Source organism: Hibiscus syriacus, unplaced genomic scaffold, assembly GCF_006381635.1.
Source record: "Hibiscus syriacus cultivar Baekdansim isolate YM2019G1 unplaced genomic scaffold, ASM638163v2 tig00111983_pilon, whole genome shotgun sequence".
NCBI classification, from domain to species: Eukaryota; Viridiplantae; Streptophyta; class Magnoliopsida; order Malvales; family Malvaceae; genus Hibiscus; species Hibiscus syriacus.
The window spans coordinates 309284-328262 of NW_024063228.1; the positions used below are offsets into that span (position 1 = coordinate 309284).

At 35.8% G+C, this 18979-nt stretch overlaps 1 protein-coding gene, 2 long non-coding RNA genes and 3 pseudogenes across 3 annotated transcripts; 3 read left to right on the forward strand and 3 right to left on the reverse strand.

Moving 5' to 3' along the window:
- Positions 1-456: 456 nt before the first annotated feature.
- On the forward strand, positions 457-1151 carry LOC120173796 (annotated as a pseudogene).
- Positions 1152-2203: 1052 nt separating this feature from the next.
- Positions 2204-4030, reverse strand: LOC120173730. The gene is made up of 8 exons (XM_039180811.1): positions 3605-4030; positions 3478-3511; positions 3102-3368; positions 2955-3044; positions 2782-2847; positions 2615-2706; positions 2482-2529; positions 2204-2392 (listed from the first exon to the last, which is right to left on the reverse strand). The coding sequence occupies exons 1-8, from the start codon at positions 3943-3945 to the stop codon at positions 2275-2277; spliced, it is 1056 nt and encodes a 351-aa protein (XP_039036742.1). The 5' UTR covers positions 3946-4030; the 3' UTR covers positions 2204-2274.
- A 3683-nt stretch (positions 4031-7713) lies between these two features.
- Positions 7714-8003, reverse strand: LOC120173802. Its single transcript, XR_005521097.1, has 2 exons — positions 7848-8003; positions 7714-7756 (listed from the first exon to the last, which is right to left on the reverse strand). It is a non-coding gene; the product is annotated as an uncharacterized LOC120173802 (long non-coding RNA).
- A 30-nt stretch (positions 8004-8033) lies between these two features.
- LOC120173793 lies at positions 8034-9893 on the reverse strand (annotated as a pseudogene).
- A 4870-nt stretch (positions 9894-14763) lies between these two features.
- On the forward strand, positions 14764-15580 carry LOC120173801. The gene is made up of 3 exons (XR_005521096.1): positions 14764-14955; positions 15434-15520; positions 15569-15580. It is a non-coding gene; the product is annotated as an uncharacterized LOC120173801 (long non-coding RNA).
- On the forward strand, positions 15575-18377 carry LOC120173800 (annotated as a pseudogene).
- The last annotated feature ends 602 nt before the right edge of the window (positions 18378-18979 follow it).

Genomic DNA, 18979 nt, shown 5'->3' on the forward strand with positions numbered 1-18979 from the left:
TCAAAATTTTTTAAATATATAAATGTGTTGTGTGTCATTTAACATATATTTTTAACCGTCGTAACGACGGTTGAGATACTTAAAATCATAACATATGTAATATTAGATAGTAGGATTAATAAAAAAAATTAATACTTAAATAGAAAAAATGATATAATTTAGACACTCACTTTTATATTAAACCATTATTATAATATTAACAGTGTTTATCTTTTCTTATAGTTAAAGTCCTTTTAATATAATAATAATAATAACAATATTAATCAAATTAATACTTGATTATATTATTAATTAATATCATTTAAACAAATTTTATGGAGCTAAATTGAACTTTATTATAAAGGCCTCATCGCATGGTAAATGACCCATTTAAGATCCAAAACCGAAAAATGCATGGACAATTACGTACTTTCCTTTCCCAAAAAAAAAACCCCTAATTTCACCCTCATATATGAACACCCAACAATCATCTCCAGTTTTAAGAAACTAAGCCGAGCCCCCATTTCCTCTGCCATCGAACACCCAAAGATGCAAATCTTCGTCAAAACCCTAACGGGTAAGACCATAACCCTAGAGGTTGAGTCTTCCGACACTATCGACAATGTCAAGGCTAAGATTCAGGACAAAGAAGGCATCCCACCGGACCAGCAACGCCTTATCTTCGCCGGAAAGCAGCTCGAAGACGGCGCACCTTAGCCGACTACAACATCCAGAAAGAGTCCACACTCCACCTAGTCCTTCGTCTCAGGGGTGGCGCCAAGAAGAGGAAGAAGAAGACATACACCAAACCAAAGAAGATCAAGCACAAGAAGAAGAAGGTCAAGCTCGCCGTTCTCCAGTTCTATAAGGTGGATGAGTCTGGAAAAGTTCAGAGGCTGAGGAAAGAGTGCCCTAATGCCGAGTGTGGTGCCGGGACTTTCATGGCTAACCATTTCGATAGGCACTATTGCGGTAAGTGTGGGCTCACTTACGTTTACCAGAAGGCTGGTGGAGATTGAGTGGGGTTCGACTCGTGGTAAAAGACGAATCTTTAGGTCACTTTCAATATAGATTTTAGTATTTAATTTTCAGTAGTGCTTGGACTTTGTTTAATCGAAAGAATTTTGTTATGTTTGAATATGTTATAATACTGTGGGATGTGATATTTGGAATTTTGATTACCAATTGATGGTTTTTATGGGTCTTCTACATGCTTCAATGCTTTATGTTTTGTTTACGATTCTGTTCTCTGGTGAATTTGGTATATGCTTCCATGCTTTATATTTGTATTTTTGTTGCATGCCTTAGACATTTTATGGTTTCCTGAGCATCTGAAGTATGGAGAGGATCAAGAAAGCATGAGTTTTTTGTCTGATTAAAATGAGGTAGGAAAATGTCTAGTTATTTTTGCATATCGCTTGGGGCTTTAGCAGATTTGTCCTTCCTAATGCATTGTTTGTTTTATGATGGGGAGTGTTAAAAAGTAACAAGCTGGGTTGTTAAAATGGATGGGGTTGATGTCTTATACTGCCTTACACCCACATGACATATTGCTATAGTTCGATAAGCTTTGATTGGATTCTCTTGATATGACGAAACAGTTGTGCACCATAGGATATACAATTGATGGTAGGCTATTAGAGTTGGTGGGAGATAGTGTCTGCTATCCTCCCGATTTCCTAAAGCTTATGGTTCCTTCTATCTTCTAAACAAGATATTTGTTTAAATCATTATAGAGTTGGATGAATTTAGTTTGGTGCCTCGTATGGCCTTATTGTTTTAAGTCCTTTACATACATGCTAAAGACGGTAGCCAGTGATGTTTGTAGAATGAAGTTGTGCACCATAGGATATACAATTGATGGTAGGCTATTAGAGTTGGTGGGAGATAGTGTCTGCTATCCTCCCGATTTCCTAAAGCTTATGGTTCCTTCTATCTTCTAAACAAGATATTTGTTTAAATCATTATAGAGTTGGATGAATTTAGTTTGGTGCCTCGTATGGCCTTATTGTTTTAAGTCCTTTACATACATGCTAAAGACTGTAGCCAGTGATGTTTGTAGAATGAAGTTGACTGTTTATGACCCATCAGTATTCTTTGTTGCTAGTAGGCATTGGAAGCTCTGTTTTCAGTAATCGGTCATTGTAAGACTAATGGAAATCAAACAAATAGCAAAAACCTTGTTTTTTTAGCAAATGTAACATATGGTAAACATATTAGACATGACTCAAGAACAATAATCTGTGGAGGGAATGGATGTGAGGAATGCCCCAATCGTCATATTGGGATGTGAACTTAGTATGATCTCACGAAATCACGAGGGAACAATCTTGGGAGTATTGAATTCTTTGCTTTCGCAATCAATGCATAGATTCCGTAGCAGGGGACGTGAATCACAGCAATGGCGAAGTACCTGTACATTTCATTCATTAATTTCTTGTATGTTTTATCAATTTGAGTCAAAATGTGATGGAAACACTTTGAGTCAGTCAAACCTCGTACCATAAAGGAGCCCATGGGGTAGTAAGCTCCAAGAAAGGATATGGCCACCTTTGAATTGGAAAAGTAGCAAATACAGGGTTAAGTAGTTGTTGAACTAGAAGAGAGGAAGCTAATGAAAAACAAGTATACTTACCATGTAAATCCGCAGGCATGAAGAACCCACTGAAAAATAACATACAGACAGCTCCACTGAACAAAGTATGCAATCCTGAACCAGGGGAATGGCTGACACAAAGAGGAGATTTAATTGATACTAGAGCCTGTGGTTTGTAGTTTGTAGAAGCAGTAAATGATAATTACCAGGCTATTGAGAAGGGTATCCAGTATAAGAAGCACGGCATTCACAGTGTGCATGCAACCCATTAACTGTCAAAGAATTATGAACAGAAATCACTGAATACTCTAATGATCGATACTTAAGGATTACAACAAGATTCATAGCCTTTGTAGTTTAGAAGAAGTCAAAATCTTACCATGTTCAGGCCAAGGTGCGAATTCGATAAAAACGGGACGATAACTGCCCAGAATATGAAGTCTGTCAGGATAACAGCTCCTCCGCAGGTCTACAATGAATAGAAAGTAAATAGTCAGTTATCACTTGACAGTATATTAGCCCATACTAAAGGTCTCATCAAGTTCTTAAAGGAATACCTGATATACAGTTTGCATAAGATAACCCCAAAATCCTGCTCTTTTCTGGAACTCCTCTTGAGCATAGTGACTCTGCAACTTGATTTTACCCCAAACATTTTTTCATGATAGGTTACGGCATTTGCAATTCTACCTTCTTCCACTTCCCTTTTGAGAAATTGATCCCTTGCACCATTTTCAGAAAGAGGTGTACTTAAGCAAATCCAACATCCGTAAACAGATATGGCAGTCCCCAGCTAGACAAAGAAAAGGCATGAATATTAAGGTGGAGCTGCTTTAATAAAATGTTAGTCAAGAAATAAATATAATGGGAGAAAAATGGGATTTAAGCTCTGTATTACATACCGCAAAATAGACCATAACCAGTGTAAATGTCCACCTGCAGATTTGTTGTTTCACTAGATTAGAATCGACTGTATATGTATGTGTGTGTAAAATGGAAGACATGTGAAACAAAGATGGAGAAACTTACTCGGTGTAGTAAACAAAGATGGAAGTGTCCCATTCGACAATATCCCATGACAAGAATCCGGCCATAATCGCGAACGAGACAAAACGAGTGACCACTAGCCATACAGGGTGCACCCTTATCCAACAACTAGTCCACAACTGGTTTGAGCCAACATGAGCCCTCGGTGTAGCACGTATGAACCCATCAGCATCCGGTTGAGCTGCTAACAGACTCTCGTATACGCTTTCCTCGTCGCTTCTAGATGCAGCTTCTTTCCTCCATAGTACCCATAAGGACCCAACGAAAGCAGCCGCCACAATGCCGAAACAGATGAAATCGTACCAGTAAACAACCAGGGCCATGGTGAGTCTGAGGCTGTTGGACCGGATTCTTTGGCTTCTGCAAAGAAGACGATTGGTGTTAAGAAAGGCATCTGATGATCGTCATTGGTTAAAAAACCAGTGGAAGAGTAGCAGAAATTTGTTTAGTTTACTGAGAGATTGAGCTGTTGGGTTTGATACAGGGGAATGGTAGTTTTGACCGACAGGTTTGAATCACGTTCTTCACGTAAACTTCGTAGCAAGTAATGAATAGCTCAAGCTGACATCAAGGGTTTATTTGGATTCGATTTAAATAATAAAATATATTTCTAAATTTGAATTTAATTGTAGAAAGGTGTGAGCATTAATATAGCACTGTATTTTTAATATTTCTTAACATTTGAATGGCAAGTCAAATTGTTAATATATTTAGGCTTGAATTTTTACAAAAATCAGATCAAATTCAATCCGTGAATAGATCTACCGAACTCTGGCTTTGATTGTTGTTGTGATATCATTGTCCAGAAAGGATATTATACAAACAGGGTCCTAGAGGCCTAACTTATTGTTCATAATAATTAGGTTTAATAGAATTCGTTGCCTCAGTTCGACATTGATGCCGGTCCCGATGGTTTTGTAACAAGTATCCCAATTTTCACCTTGAGAACCCGTTACTTCAAAGATGCAACGCCGCTTGAGCATTCAACTCACTCAATGGCTCTATATACATAATCTCATGCAATCGATAATATGATTCTAATGGCATGAAGTTTAACCGTTACGCTCGTGCAAATGTGTCGAAAATCCAATATCCACTTACCAGATGTACTTCTCAATATACCGCCCGCACTTGATATACCCGAATTTCCCTGACAAGCCCCATCTGTATCTAGTTTCATCCTTCCATGCTTTGGAGGCTGTCACCGTGCCACACAATGTGAAGATGAATATTAGTCGACAGAACAGGTTACCTATTTACCATCAACACCACCTTCGTATTAGTGAGAATATTGTTGTGCCAAAGACAGACACCATCATACACGTCATCATCTGATTCAAAGATTTTTTTACATCGTACCATCCACAGCCTCCAGATGGTAGTAGCAAACTAAATCACCGCCTTCTTGTTTGCTTCGTGGCATTGTTATCTAACAAGTAACAACCAACTTCTCATATCCTGGAAAAAGAAAATCCCATACAAGGCGTTAGAGATGCATTAATTGGTTCCAAATACTTCGACTCATGGAGTCATGGTTACGTAAATTTACATTTTCTTGTCTTCTTTATTCGTTATTATCATAACACAACCGTACAATTATTATCAAATTTTCATTGGACACAAACCAGAACAAACCTTGGGCTTGAATTTATACTTGAAACAACAACAAATGAAAATGGAAGCGAGTCCATTACTTTCAACGGTCCAAAACTATGTCCTGTTGACGCGTGGATAAATCACAATGGGACACGCGATTGTTCGTTAGTCGAAACTTAACAACTTGCAGTATGCACTGCAAAAGGGTCGCCGCGTACTGCATTTTTCAAAACGGCGGGGTATGGTTGCGCAGCATAATTCTCGTATTGACGATTCGTATAGGAATACGTACGGCTTGATCGGGAAGAAATTGACATTTTGGTGCTTTTTTTTGTTTGGTTGATGGGAAAACGCTAGGAGTAATGGAAGATATGAAATATTTATGGATTCTATATTTTCCCTTTTGGTAAGGCTCAACAGAAAGAGGATATTGAATTAGAGTAGAGCACTTGGGTAATCTCTTAAACTAAAAATTTTGATTCTGTTTAAAGACGTAATCGATCAAAGAAAACTTTCACATCGAATCCACGTTTCCTTTGCGTTTTCTCGCCAGCCAAGCAGGGTACATTTTAATAGAATTTAGAACACATGAAACATCAAAACAACGTTACTCATTTCATTTTATCGTATCAGTTGAAAGAAGCAAAAGAAAATGAAACTGTTCATTCGATCATGCATGTATAGCATAAAAGATCGTCGGAGAAAAAAAATCCTACGGAAATTAGTTCACCACGATAAGCAAAAAAGCAAACACGAACCCAGGGACGTGGCCGGGGGGCGCAAACTGCGCGACCGTGCAGGGCCCCCCAAAAAATGGGGCCAAAAAAAATATATATAGTGACATTTTATCAATAAATGTCACTATAGATAGACCTATTGCGACGTTTTTTCAAAAAAACGCCACTATTATTGCGGCTTTATTGATAAAATGCCCTTATATATATATGGATTTATTGCGGCGTTTGTAAAGAAAACGCCACTATTATTGTCTCGAAATCGAATATATCTAAAAAATAGGGACCCCTTTATACGAATTTGTACATGGCCCCGAAAACCCTGCCACGGCCCTGCACGAACCAAACAGTACAAAACCCAGATTACCACTAAAAATCATTGTCGATTATATATCTCATCTGTCTCTTACCATTTTTGTTCTTTTTCCGCTTATTCTTCTTGTTGTACGGAGCAGCAAAAGACAATGCAACTATTCATTCCATCATGCATGTATCACATAAAAGATCCTCGGAGAAAACAAAATCCTATGAAAATTAGTTCACCCGATAATAGCTGAAGCAAAAAGCAAACACTAAACACACAGTACCAACCCCAGATTACCACAAAATCATAGCCAATATAGCTCATCTGTTCTTTAACTCCTTTGTTCTTCTTCCGATCTTTCCTCTTCTTCTTCCTATTGGGCGGAGCAGCAGCAGCAACAGCAGAGGAATCATTCCCATGGATCATACTGTACAGCTGAGATCCAATTCGGTAACAAAGATAAGCATCGGTCGTTGTAAACATTACCTTCCTTTCATTCATCTCAACACGGTGACAATACCGATACGTCTCCTTGAACCACTCCAGTTTCTTCCCGGCCCTCACGACATCCATGTGTTTCCCCAGCACCGCATTAGCAAGCCTATCCAAATCAACCTTCCCAAATCAATCTCGTCCCTCCTCATCCTTTTCACGGTCAACTCCTTCAAATCCACGGCACTCTTTATCTTCACCCCGAAATCCCCCTCCAAACGAGCTGCCTTTGCTTTGATCCCCATCCCGACTACGACAACCTTCGGATTATCGAAGAAGGGATTGAGGAACTTGGAAGGCTGGTAGCTGTAGTAGGCAGCATCAGGGTCATCCAAGAGGTAGATGAGGCAATGTGAGCCGATGCAGAGGTTGAGAAGATCGTACGGAGTGTCGAGGAGTCTGTGACGGGTGAACTCTTCGTACCTGCGCTCGACGGAGAAGCCAACGACCAGGGTGTTGCGGTGGAAGCTTGTATTGTTGTCTTTCTTGGCGTCTTTGAGCCACTAGGTGGCGGTGACGTCTCAGTAGGCGACGATGGTGAGGATGCAGTGGTTTTCGACGTGGACGGTGTAGGAGTCGTAAAAGTAATCGGGGTCATGGACATCCTCGATCTATCCTCGATCTCCATTTTTTTTCTGGGAGAATCGTGAATCAATGAAAACTGAATGAAAATGACGTTAACAACTTATAATCTTTTAAAGTTACTAATTTTATTCAATTAAAAACTCACCTTTAATTAGTAAAAAAAATCACTCAACTTTGATTTTTTATTTATTTTAAATCTTTTTTGATGAAATTTTCATCAGAATACGATAATATTGTAACTTCAATTCTCATTTTATTTGAAAAAAATTAAAATTAATTTATATCATATAATTTAAACTCGATCAAATGCTGATCCCTACTCTGAATTTAAGATGAACAAGAACCCAACGCAATTGGGTCAAAGCGGAAAACAAAAACAGCAATGGAAATTAGGATCTTTATTAAAAACATATATACATACATCTCTCGAATGAACAATGAAGTAACTATCAAAGGACAGCCACCTGGGATTTTTGCGTAAAAGAATCCAAAATGACTTTGAGCTACTAAGCACACATAAATATTTCGGACCATCTTTACACCACCATTCTCTATGTACATCCGCCAATAATCCACCATAAATACTCCAAAACCAACCCCTGCAAAACTGATAGCTGCTTTTTGTAGCTCTAACTGAAGCAGCCGGAAACAGTATATAAACATAATATCCCAGGTTGAACAAGAGGCATCATTCAAAACTATTTCCGTTCACCGATTGGCGTTGCCGTCCAACAAGTTCCTCAAGCTACGCAGAGCTTCTGCAGAGAGGCCACAACACCTCAATCTTCTTTGCCGAGGAGATGGTTGCTCCCTGTGATCGGGTTCAGAGAAGCATACAACAATGACAGTGAGATTATCAAATGTGTTGCGTCGTAAGGCTTCCATGACGAGGTCTCTAGCACACTGCTCAGGGTCATCATGCCGTCGCAACCCTCTGCGAACTAGGCTGACTGCATGCTGACTAGACATGACATCCCAAATCCCATCACATCCGATGATGAGGAACTCATCGTCCTCTGTCAGAACAACCTGGCGAAACTCGGGCTCAGCAATGAGTGGTGAAGAAGAACCCTTGGGAAACTTCATGTCCCAGTCCCCTAAGGCTCGGGAAACTGATAGAACGCCGTTAAGATATTCATCATCAATAAACCCACCAAGTTCTTCTACTCTCTTACGTTCTGACGGATAAATTGGTCTGTGGTCCGCAGACATATCTATTGCCTCCCCTTTCCGACAGAGAACTGCTCGGCAATCACCAGCATTGGCCACCATTAGAAGCCTAGAGCACAGAAAACAAGTCAGGCAAAGATTTAAAGTTAAAAACAACACTCAAGATAAGAGAATAAAAATGCAATCAAAGGTATAAACAATGAAGATACCTTCCAAATATAAGAGCAGTAAGTGCTGTTGTTCCAGAAGAGCTATTCACAGTACAATCATCCGCAAGAGCAAGGTCAGCAAGAAGAAATGATTTACGGAACGAGTTCTCGACCCCTTCCAAGAAATCATCATCAACTTCACATGACTGGGGGAAATCGACATCTTCAAAAAATAACCGAAGGACATTTCTCCTTATATACGCTGCTGCTTCAGGACCTCCATGACCATCAAACACCTGTATATGAAGAAAACTAACTAAATCGTACAACAGCATCAAATCAAGGCAACAACAGCTAAAATGGTACATACCCCATAAAAAGCACAAGGTTTAGGAAACTTGAAAAGGGATCCCAAATGTGATGATAGATCATCTATTCTAATATTTTCATCTTCCATGTATCTCCTCGGTCCAATATCAGCAAAGCTACCGGAACGGATACTCGGGACAAATTGCAGGACGGTAGATTCAAAATCATTAGGATCAGGGACTTCATCTAGAGATTTCACATCCTGAAATGGGATGTGGTGGAATTAATGACGCTTAAAAGGTTTTAAACTTAAACTACACTAGAATTTAAAGGCTTTCCCATTAGCAGTGGCAAAAGCTGAACGAATTTCATTTTTAATTCCCTAGATACAGCTATAAACTTGGTTGATAAATCCTTGTCAAATATCAACCATGCAAAATCTGATCACCAAGCTTATAAATTTAACGAATTTACCATTTTTTTCAGAAAAGCCTAAAACAGAAAAATCTCTGGATCCCAAGGATATTAGCGATGAACATATTTTCCTATAAACCTACACATAACTAGAAATAAAAAAAAAGTTTCAGCTAAATTCGACAGAAAATAAAATCCAACATATTTATACTTCAACCTTGGCAACCTTGTTAAGAAACTTAGTTGTGAGTCAACATCCAACAAAATTCAAGTTCTTAACAAACATATATAAAAAAACGGCGGGAAATCTAACCAGTTGAGCGGTGGATAAATCGGCGGAAACCGACTCGGCAGCAACACGAACTTTTCGGAACTTAGGCGAAGAAACCGGCGACGAAATCGCAATGATTTCATCAATCTCCTCGATATTACTCCCTTTACCAAAAACGGAACGTCCAGCACCGGCCCGCTCTGTCGACAACAACCTCAGCTTCAGCTACCATCTCTTTCACTTCCTTTTGTTCAGAAAATTAACTTACAGAAACACGCAAGAGCCTTGAAAAATCAAATTTCTTCAAACTAGAACGAATATTTATTATTATTTTCTTCTTAAAAAATGATCAAACTTCGGTTTTGGTGGGCTTGAACCAGTACTTATATGGTCAGAAATGGGGACGAAGAGGTAACTAAGTACTGTTATTTGACACGTGTAAGTCTCCCAGCCTTTCGATCATAACAATTGACACACTCCAAGCAACGTGTCTCCTTGAGGTAGTTTAATCATTAGTATACTGATAATATCAAAATTATTGGTGCTAATATTGTGTTGTGTGCATATTACTGTATACGTTGAATATTTCAAGGCTTAGCTTAACGTTGACGGACGCGTGAAAGCTTTTGTAGTTTTTACGTCGGCCACGCGTCACTCTTTTTCAAGTTTAATTTTTTTTCCCGAGTACTTTGCCAAAGGCGCTTCTTCGTTAGAAAATGACCAATCCATCCTCCGCGTACCTTCCACAGCTCGCTCCTTAAATTTCTAGGATAAATTATATTGATAGTCATTGAACTTTAGGGTGTTTTCACTTTGGCAATTGAACTTTTAACTTGTATTATAATTATTAAACTTTTAATTCGTTTCATCACGGTCAAGTTTATTCAGAAACATTGATGTAAAATATTAAATTCTTCTTTCTTAAAATATCTTAATTTTTTAAATTAGTAGTCATCGTAAATGTTGAGTTTTTGAGGAATGAAGTGATCGTCGGTAAATCTCAACGATGAGAAGATTTTGTGTGACTAAAAAATTAACATAATTTAGTTTTAAGTTGATCTAACAATTAACAATAACATATTAGAAAATTTTAACTTCTAGTTTTAGTTGAAATGTTACCTCTTTTGATGTTCTTTTTATGATCATTTAGTAGTTTCTCCAATTGAAAAGATCATCAAATTACTTATCTTATTCTTCTATTTTTTTTCTTCAGTTTAAGCTTGTAAGAAAATCTTTCAATCTCATCAAATCTCAAATGAAACTAAAATTTGAAACTTCTTTTTCTATCACCGCCAAATGTTGTATCATTTTAAAATTAAATTATGATAATTTTATCAAAATAAAGAATATTTCTCACCGTTATAATTGATTGATGACTGCTCTATTCACACAAAAATGACTTTCGCGACGACTATAAATTTGGAATCTTTTAGCTTTTCTTTAAGAATTTTTTAATGTATCAATATTTATTAACGGTAGCTAACGATGATGATCGAAATTAAAGTGAATTAAAAATTTAATGATTATAATATAAATTTTATACGTTTAATGACTAAATTTAAAACATTTTAAATGTTTAATGACTATCACTGTAATTTACCTTATTTTTCAACTTTTTTTTATCTTGCGATAATGGAAGGGTAAATTTGGGAAGTGAAGTTGTTGGGCGGTCGACGAGTATTTTAAACGTTCATCTCGTTCGAGGGTATTCGGCTGGCTGGCTGCAAAGCAGCAGTAGCGTGAGTTTGTTGGAAATCACCGAGTCGGCCATTTATTGCTCAAATAGACTTAGGTACCCTCAAATGACGAGTTTGTAATAATTTATAATTAAAAAATATTTGAACTTTAAAGTAATATTAAACAAAGTTTATTGCATATGTACTCTAAATTAAAAAATCAATAATTTAAAATTTAATAATAATATTTGTATATAATAAAACTCTAAACTTATGACCTTATAAATACCTCAACGGTTGTATTTAGGGTTATAAATGAGACGAGACAGATTGTGAACTACTCGAGATCGACTCAGTCAAGGCTCGATAAATACTCGGATCGAATGGACTCGAGTCGAGCTCGAGCTCGACTCGAATTCTTAACGAGCCGAAACAAACTACTTGATACTCGACTCGAAAATCTCGTGAGCAGTTCGAAAATATAAATATTAAGATTTTGCACTTAATTTAACATAATAGTATTATGTATTAAACCATATTATTTTGATAATTAATTTTAAATCTTTATTGATTGGTGTGCAGGTTAATCAATTCAATAGTTAATGCCACTTGCTGGAAAGGTTTTTCTTTAATCTTTTTGAATCGAAATCTGAGCCGTTCATTTCATTGATAAAATAAAGTTAGGGTAATATAGTTAAAATATAATTCAATGCAAGGAGTTTACTTTAATTTATGTCAACTCAAATTAAGGTTTGTTAAAGAATTTTCAACATCGTATTAATATCAAATGTGTAGTTGGTATGTATGGTCCATAGGTTAAATATTAAAAAAAAAAATTTTTACAAGTTGATTTTATCAAATAAAAAATTAAATACAATGGACGCCCATAGTCATGTCTTATACTTTATCACTTGCTGCAAACCCATATTTGACAGGAAGATCAAATGTTTTTGTAAATTTATGTTTTAGAACGTGTTCAATTTATAGAATATAGAATTATCTTTAAAAATAAAAAATTTAAAATATAATATTATTTAAAGTATTAAATTATCTTATTTAATTTTTTACGGAAATATATTATAATATATAATTAGAGAATACATGATTAAATTAAAATGTAAATCTTATAAAATTAAAGTTGGATATCAAAAATGATCATTTTGATACAGTTTAATGTTCATTTATAAATTCTATCTATCCATGTAATTACACTTTTACATTTGGAAAATTCTAGAATGAATGTTTAACATTGATATTTGCCCCTACTTTTATAAGATAAAATTTATAAATAGACGTTAAACTATATCCAAATGATCATTTTAGATATCAAACTTTCAAAAGTTAAATAATAGACATAAAATTTTATCCCCATTTTGATTCCCAGTAATTTGCATTTTGCAATACACAAAGATTATTGTATACAAAATCAGGTCGGTCCATTCACTAACACCTCCCGTTAAATGAACTATAGACTCTCAAAACAATATTGTTTATTCATTTGGGCTTTAGACGTTCCCAGCACTTGAAACTTATATAAAGGTTTACGCCCAAGTTCATCTCGAAATTATTGTCTATTAGGTCTCCTTGATTGAAGTCCAAGTCCACGATTATAGTGGTAAGTTGTACCAAAATTTAAGGAGTAAAAGTTCAAGGAGTAAAAGGAATGCAATAATGTTCAAGGATTAAAGACTAAAATAACAAAGTTGAGGATACAAAATCTATAAATTTGTATTGATCATAGCCGTTCCTTGAATGGTCATCTCCCATGCTCACACTTCCATTTATATTTCGGTGGTTTAGAGGCTTTTAAAGTCTATAATGAAGGTTAAATGAGTGTGTTGGTGTAATGGAGTGGCACTGACAGTGATTTAATTTGACTGTTGTGCTGGTAGCATACACAAATTCAATATAGGCAAGAATCTAGCTTCGACTCAGTTTTCCTGATTTTGCCGGCAACCCCCCATCATACATGCTTTGAAATCACACCTTCTATTCTCTATTTATCAAATCTCAGCGTGACCATATTATAATTCATCAATTTTAATTCGATTAACGCTTGTAATGATGGGTTTATATTGATTTTCGTGTATTTTTATCGTACTTTTCTTAGGTAAATCACAGGGTCTTAACTACAAGATGTTACTTTGTTGAGTCATCCGACTATTAAAAGTTATAAAATAATCATTTGAATAATTATATGTTCCAAATTCATCATTTTTTTGCGTAAAAAATTGACGGTCATCTGAGCTTGACATTAACATATTGACTAACATGTAATAATAATTTGAGATTATGAGATTATATTTTAACATATCTCAGTCAGCAGGTTAACTTCCAGTTCAAATTAATTGTCGTCAAATTTTTAACGAAAAATGACGAGTTTGAACATATGAATAGTCGAGTGAATATTTTGTAACTTTTAATGATCGAGAGACTCAACAAAGCAACGTCATATAATCAGAAGATCATTTTATAATTTTTACTAGTCAAGATATTTAACTAAACAATGCTCTATAATCACGGATCATTTGTATACTTTATCCATTTTTCTTATGGTTACAACTTGACAATAAATAAATAAATAAATAACCCCTGTAGTTTGTTCAACCTGCTCTTGGAGACTATATATTTAAATGGTAATAGTTGTCGCCGTTAGCTTGCCGGTGCCAACTGCCAAGCCACCACCACCAAAGCCATCGAATTTTCAAATCTACCCTAAGGCTGGAAAGGCCTAGTTTTTCTTCTTTCAAATAAATTTAAATATTGGGAATGCTTGGCTTGAATAAATTGATCACATTTGTAGGTATTGACTTGTTTTCAATAAGATTCTTCAAAGGGTTAAACGTTTTAAAAACATTTAAAATATATAAAAAATGATTAATTTGATTAAAATATAAGTATTAAATTCATAAATTTAGATATAATAGAGGGACTAAAGACAGCATTCGTCTAACATCTTTCATCATTATCCAATTCCACTCTGCATGGGTTTTTGGAATCTTAATTAATTACACTTAACCACTTTTATAATCCTGTCTTTGACGAGACATCTTGCCATTTAAATATTTCCAGTTGTAATTTACGAATAAATGACAAGCCATTCGCCTTTTTTAATAGTAACAAAATATTATAGAACATTTAAAGAAATTAATTTTAAAAGAGTTAAATACAATAGTATTTAAACTTAAAAAAATAAAAAAATAATATTTAAATGGAAAGTTCCGGAGTAAAATTATGTGTCGGGCAAAGACAAAGGGAACAGTTGGATTCAAAACGTGAAAAGGGAGAGAAAGCGGAAAGTGGGGACCACCCTGTGTTTGAACGGTCAAAAAGAAAGACCCTACTTACTGTTGAAAACCGAGAAAGAAATAACGTAAAAAGAAATATAAATCTTTTGACTGTCATCAACACCCCCATCACCACACCACCAACCAAATAATTTTTTTTTTAAACCCAACAAACCTCTCAAAGCCACACTTTATTCTCTCTTTTATTTTCCTCTGTAAAACAAATTCAATAGGGCGATCATTCACCGTCAAAGATCCATTTTAAGATCCGGAATCCGTGCCCGTATTTTCCCTCTTATGATTCCACCTCCCCTGCCTGTTCATTCCCCGATTTCTTGACCGGCCGGTAACTAATTTCATCTGTACTTGTCTTTTTTTTTATGGTATTTGGTTGTGAGTCTAATGGTTGCCGTGTTTGGCTCTTATTTGATTTTTTTTAAATCGTTATTTTTGTTTAATCTTTGCTTGATCTTAGATCCTTATTTCCTTCTAAGGTTGCATACTTTTTTATCCTTTTTTTCACTAGGAATTACGGGAAAGGAAACATCTCTTATTCCGTTAATGTCATGCGTAAAGTAACCTATTAGGAGCTTAACACGCTAACGTTAATGTGCTAAGGAAGAACAACGGTCTATGCTTTATCTAGTTTTATGCAACATTCGTATTCAAAATGATCGTGTGTGTGTGTTTTCTTTCAAATTCATGTTAACATTTTCTTTCAAAGGATGAGAGATTTAGTTTTTTTAAATGTTATTTTGATGTAACAATTATTGCTGATTTTTGTTAGGATGAACCATTGACATTTATGTTAACGTGTTTTTCAGGTAACTCATTGAGTTTTATTTTGGTTGATTTAAAAAGCTTGATATCCTACTGAGGAGGATCTGTGGAGATTCTTGTTATTTGCTTTTGTTTAGTCCAATGGTTCTATAGGTATGGTACCTACTTCCGATTAAGAGAGTCTAGTGGAAATGCAGTTTTGTGTGGATAGATTACCTGATGAAATGAATGATATGAAAATTAGGGATGACAAGGTATGTTGATTTGTTTTCGTAGTTTGCTTTGATTGGACCGGATCAGCTTTATAAAAGCTATTACTATGTTTCAGGAAGCGGAAGCAACCATAGTTGACGGAACGGAAACTGAGACAGGGCATATAATTGTCACCACTATGGGGGTAAAATGGCCATCCAAAGCAGGTTAATTTTATAATTTTATCCTTGTGAAATAGAGTTTATTGGGTCTGATTTCGGATGTTTGTATGCTTTTCTAACAATCTAACTGAACTTTCTTTCATTTTCAGACAATAAGCTATATGGCCGAGCGTGTTGTTGGGCATGGATCATTTGGGGTAGTGTTTCAGGTACACATTGATTTCTTCCTTTTCATACTAAACTTGAAGACATGTTCACATTTCATATTCTAAGTTTACTCGTGTTGTATCTCAGGCTAAATGTTTAGAGACAGGCGAAACTGTTGCTATTAAGAAGGTTCTTCAAGACAAAAGATACAAGAACCGTGAAATGCAGACCATGCGTCTTCTAGACCACCCTAATGTTGTCTCTCTGAAGCATTGTTTCTTTTCAACTACTGAAAAAGATGAACTCTATCAATCTGGTGCTGAGTATGTTCCGGGACCGTTCACCGTGTTATCAAACATTATAATAAGATGAGCCAAAGGATGCACTTATATATGTTAAACTCTATTTCTACCAGGTATCAGATTGGTTAAGATATTTACATTTGCTATCTTATGTCTATCTTGTACATCTCTATGGAAACAAGAACACATGATGCCATTATATGCAGCCCTTGAATGAAATTGGTAATATTTTTGTCTTTGTGCAGATTTGCAGAGCTCTTGCTTACATTCATAACAGTATTGGTGTGTGCCACAGGGACATAAAGCCTCAAAATTTATTGGTATGTTTACGAGCAACTTGATAGATGCTAAAGCTGTATTAGTTTTAAAATATATAATGATTATGGCCAAACTTCGAAAAGATAATTGAATTTGGCAAGGGAAGAAACAATCCAGCATTCTGGGGAATATATGCATGCTAATTTATTGTAACGTGAAATCTGAAACTCATAGCAAAAATCTTTGCCATCTCTAAATTTCAAATGGAATGAGTTTGTAATAAATTCACTCAAAGATATTGACTCCATGTTGTTCCTTGTTGCAAAGGTACTTCTTGTTTTTTATTTTGGGGAATAACGTAGTTTCCATCTTATTTGTATATTTACTATATAAGGTTGGATTTATTCATCAGCGTGTACATTTACACTAAAATGCCTACTCTTATCAATACAATGGCTCCTGTTTCAGGTCAACCCACACACCCACCAGTTAAAAATCTGTGATTTTGGAAGTTCCAAAGTTTTGGTATGTACGATAGAATCATTATTTTTTTCTTTTGCTTCTGCCTAATTGTTCATGAGCCTAATTTTTATTTAACTTGGCCAGGTAAAAGGGGAACCAAACATATCTTACATCTGTTCTAGGTACTACCGAGCACCTGAATTAATATTTGGTGCTACTGAATACACTACAGCCATTGACATTTGGTCTGCTGGATGTGTTTTGGCTGAGCTATTGCTTGGGCAGGTAGATGTTTCCTTGCATATATTTTTACTTTATGTGTGTGTTTTTCCTTTATTGCTTACAAATTTTATTTTTGTGACTACAGCACTTTTTCCTGGTGAGAGTGGAGTAGATCAGCTTGTTGAGATTATTAAGGTATATTTTAGTTAAAAATTCTCATCAATAATAGTTTTATCATGACAGTGTTAAAAAAATTGACCGGTAAACATTAAGGATGGAAGATATTAACCTATCTAAGCTCATTCCATACTAGTGGCTTTTAAATTATCTGTGGCATTATTAGCGTTGGATCTCTGATTTATCCCGCACCTGTGATTTTTATGCAGGTTCTAGGTACCCCAACAAGAGAAGAAATAAAGTGCATGAATCCTAACTACACAGAATTCAAATTTCCCCAAATTAAAGCTCACCCGTGGCACAAGTAGTGGAGATCATATTTCTTTACTCTTTTGGAGATTTATATGTAATGTATGGTATTGATCAATGTATCCTTGGTATGCAGATATTCCATAAGCGAATGCCTCCTGAAGCTGTGGATCTTGTTTCACGACTATTGCAGTACTCTCCAAACCTTCGTAGTACAGCTGTAAGAATCGACACATTGTTATTGGTTTCTTTCTCTGTAGTCTGACATTTTTTGATGGGGATTCTGACATATGATGGATCCTGCAAATATTATTTCTTTGATGAACATTTCTATTTGTTGACGAACTATCTTACGAGTGTTTTTACTTTCTGTGCAGGTTGAGGCTTTGATCCATCCCTCTTTGACGAGCTACGTGATCCTAACACCCGCTTACCTAATGTCGATTTCTTCCCCCACTGTTCAACTTCAAGCCTCATGGTAAAAACCAAGCCAACACATGTTTCTCTATGTTTTCACTAATTTTACTGAACTGGAAACTGATGATCGTTGCCGTATTTTCAGAACTGAAGGGAGTGCTGCGGATATGTAGGGAAACTGATCCCGGAGCATTCGAGAAAGCATGTGGCCTTCCTTGATTATGATGGAATTCCTTTCTTCTTAATCTTGTTGTCTGCATCTTGCAGAAATTGGGCTATTGTAGAGAGAAGTAGCTAGTAGTTTGTTTCAGTTATATGATAAAGAAGCCGTTTAGTTATCTTCTTCATCATCAATGTTCATTAGTTCCCTTTATTATTTATTATTATTAAGCTTCATTGATAATCAATCATGTATATAACTGTTAACTAATTAAATCCTATCATCCACGTACAGTATGCTAGGGGGACAGCTAAGCTAAATTCTTAAGAGCAAGCGAAGCTTGCAAAGGCAGAACCCACCCTGGGCAGAATCATCGTTTTGAAGTTGAATTCGCAAACCATGTTGTCTCGCCATAAATTTAGTACATTGTGAGATTGCACTCTAACCCCCTAAATTAGTAATTCAATTATGGCATTTCTAAATACAATTTTTGTCTCACCATTGTTGATATCTGAATTTGACTTTGACACAGTTTAACACATTTAACTGGTGAAAATGAAATTTCATTTAAATAGTAACCTAAAAAACATGGTTACCCGTTCGAATCATAAAACCAAATTCAAGGAGTAAGAAATACAATTACCCAATTGTCAAAAGTTAGGATGGTTGTCGAAATCCATTGAAATCTAAAAAAAATCAGCAGGGAAAACGTTTTCGTCGGTAGTAGTGGCACTAGCGAGAAACACGAGCCAAAAACCAAGAGAAAAACACACCATTAGACATTACGTCATTACTTTACAGTTACGTCAACATTAATCCTAG

Excerpts from the sequence above, each read along its gene's own strand:
- LOC120173730 (XM_039180811.1), bottom strand. The coding sequence starts at position 3,945 with ATGGCCCTGGTTGTTTACTGGTACGATTTCATCTGTTTCGGCATTGTG. Across the intron at positions 2,530-2,614 it reads CATGCCTGCGGATTTACATG|GTGGCCATATCCTTTCTTGG; the intron begins GTAAGTATACTT and ends TCCAATTCAAAG. Across the intron at positions 2,393-2,481 it reads ACCCCATGGGCTCCTTTATG|GTACTTCGCCATTGCTGTGA; the intron begins GTACGAGGTTTG and ends TGAAATGTACAG.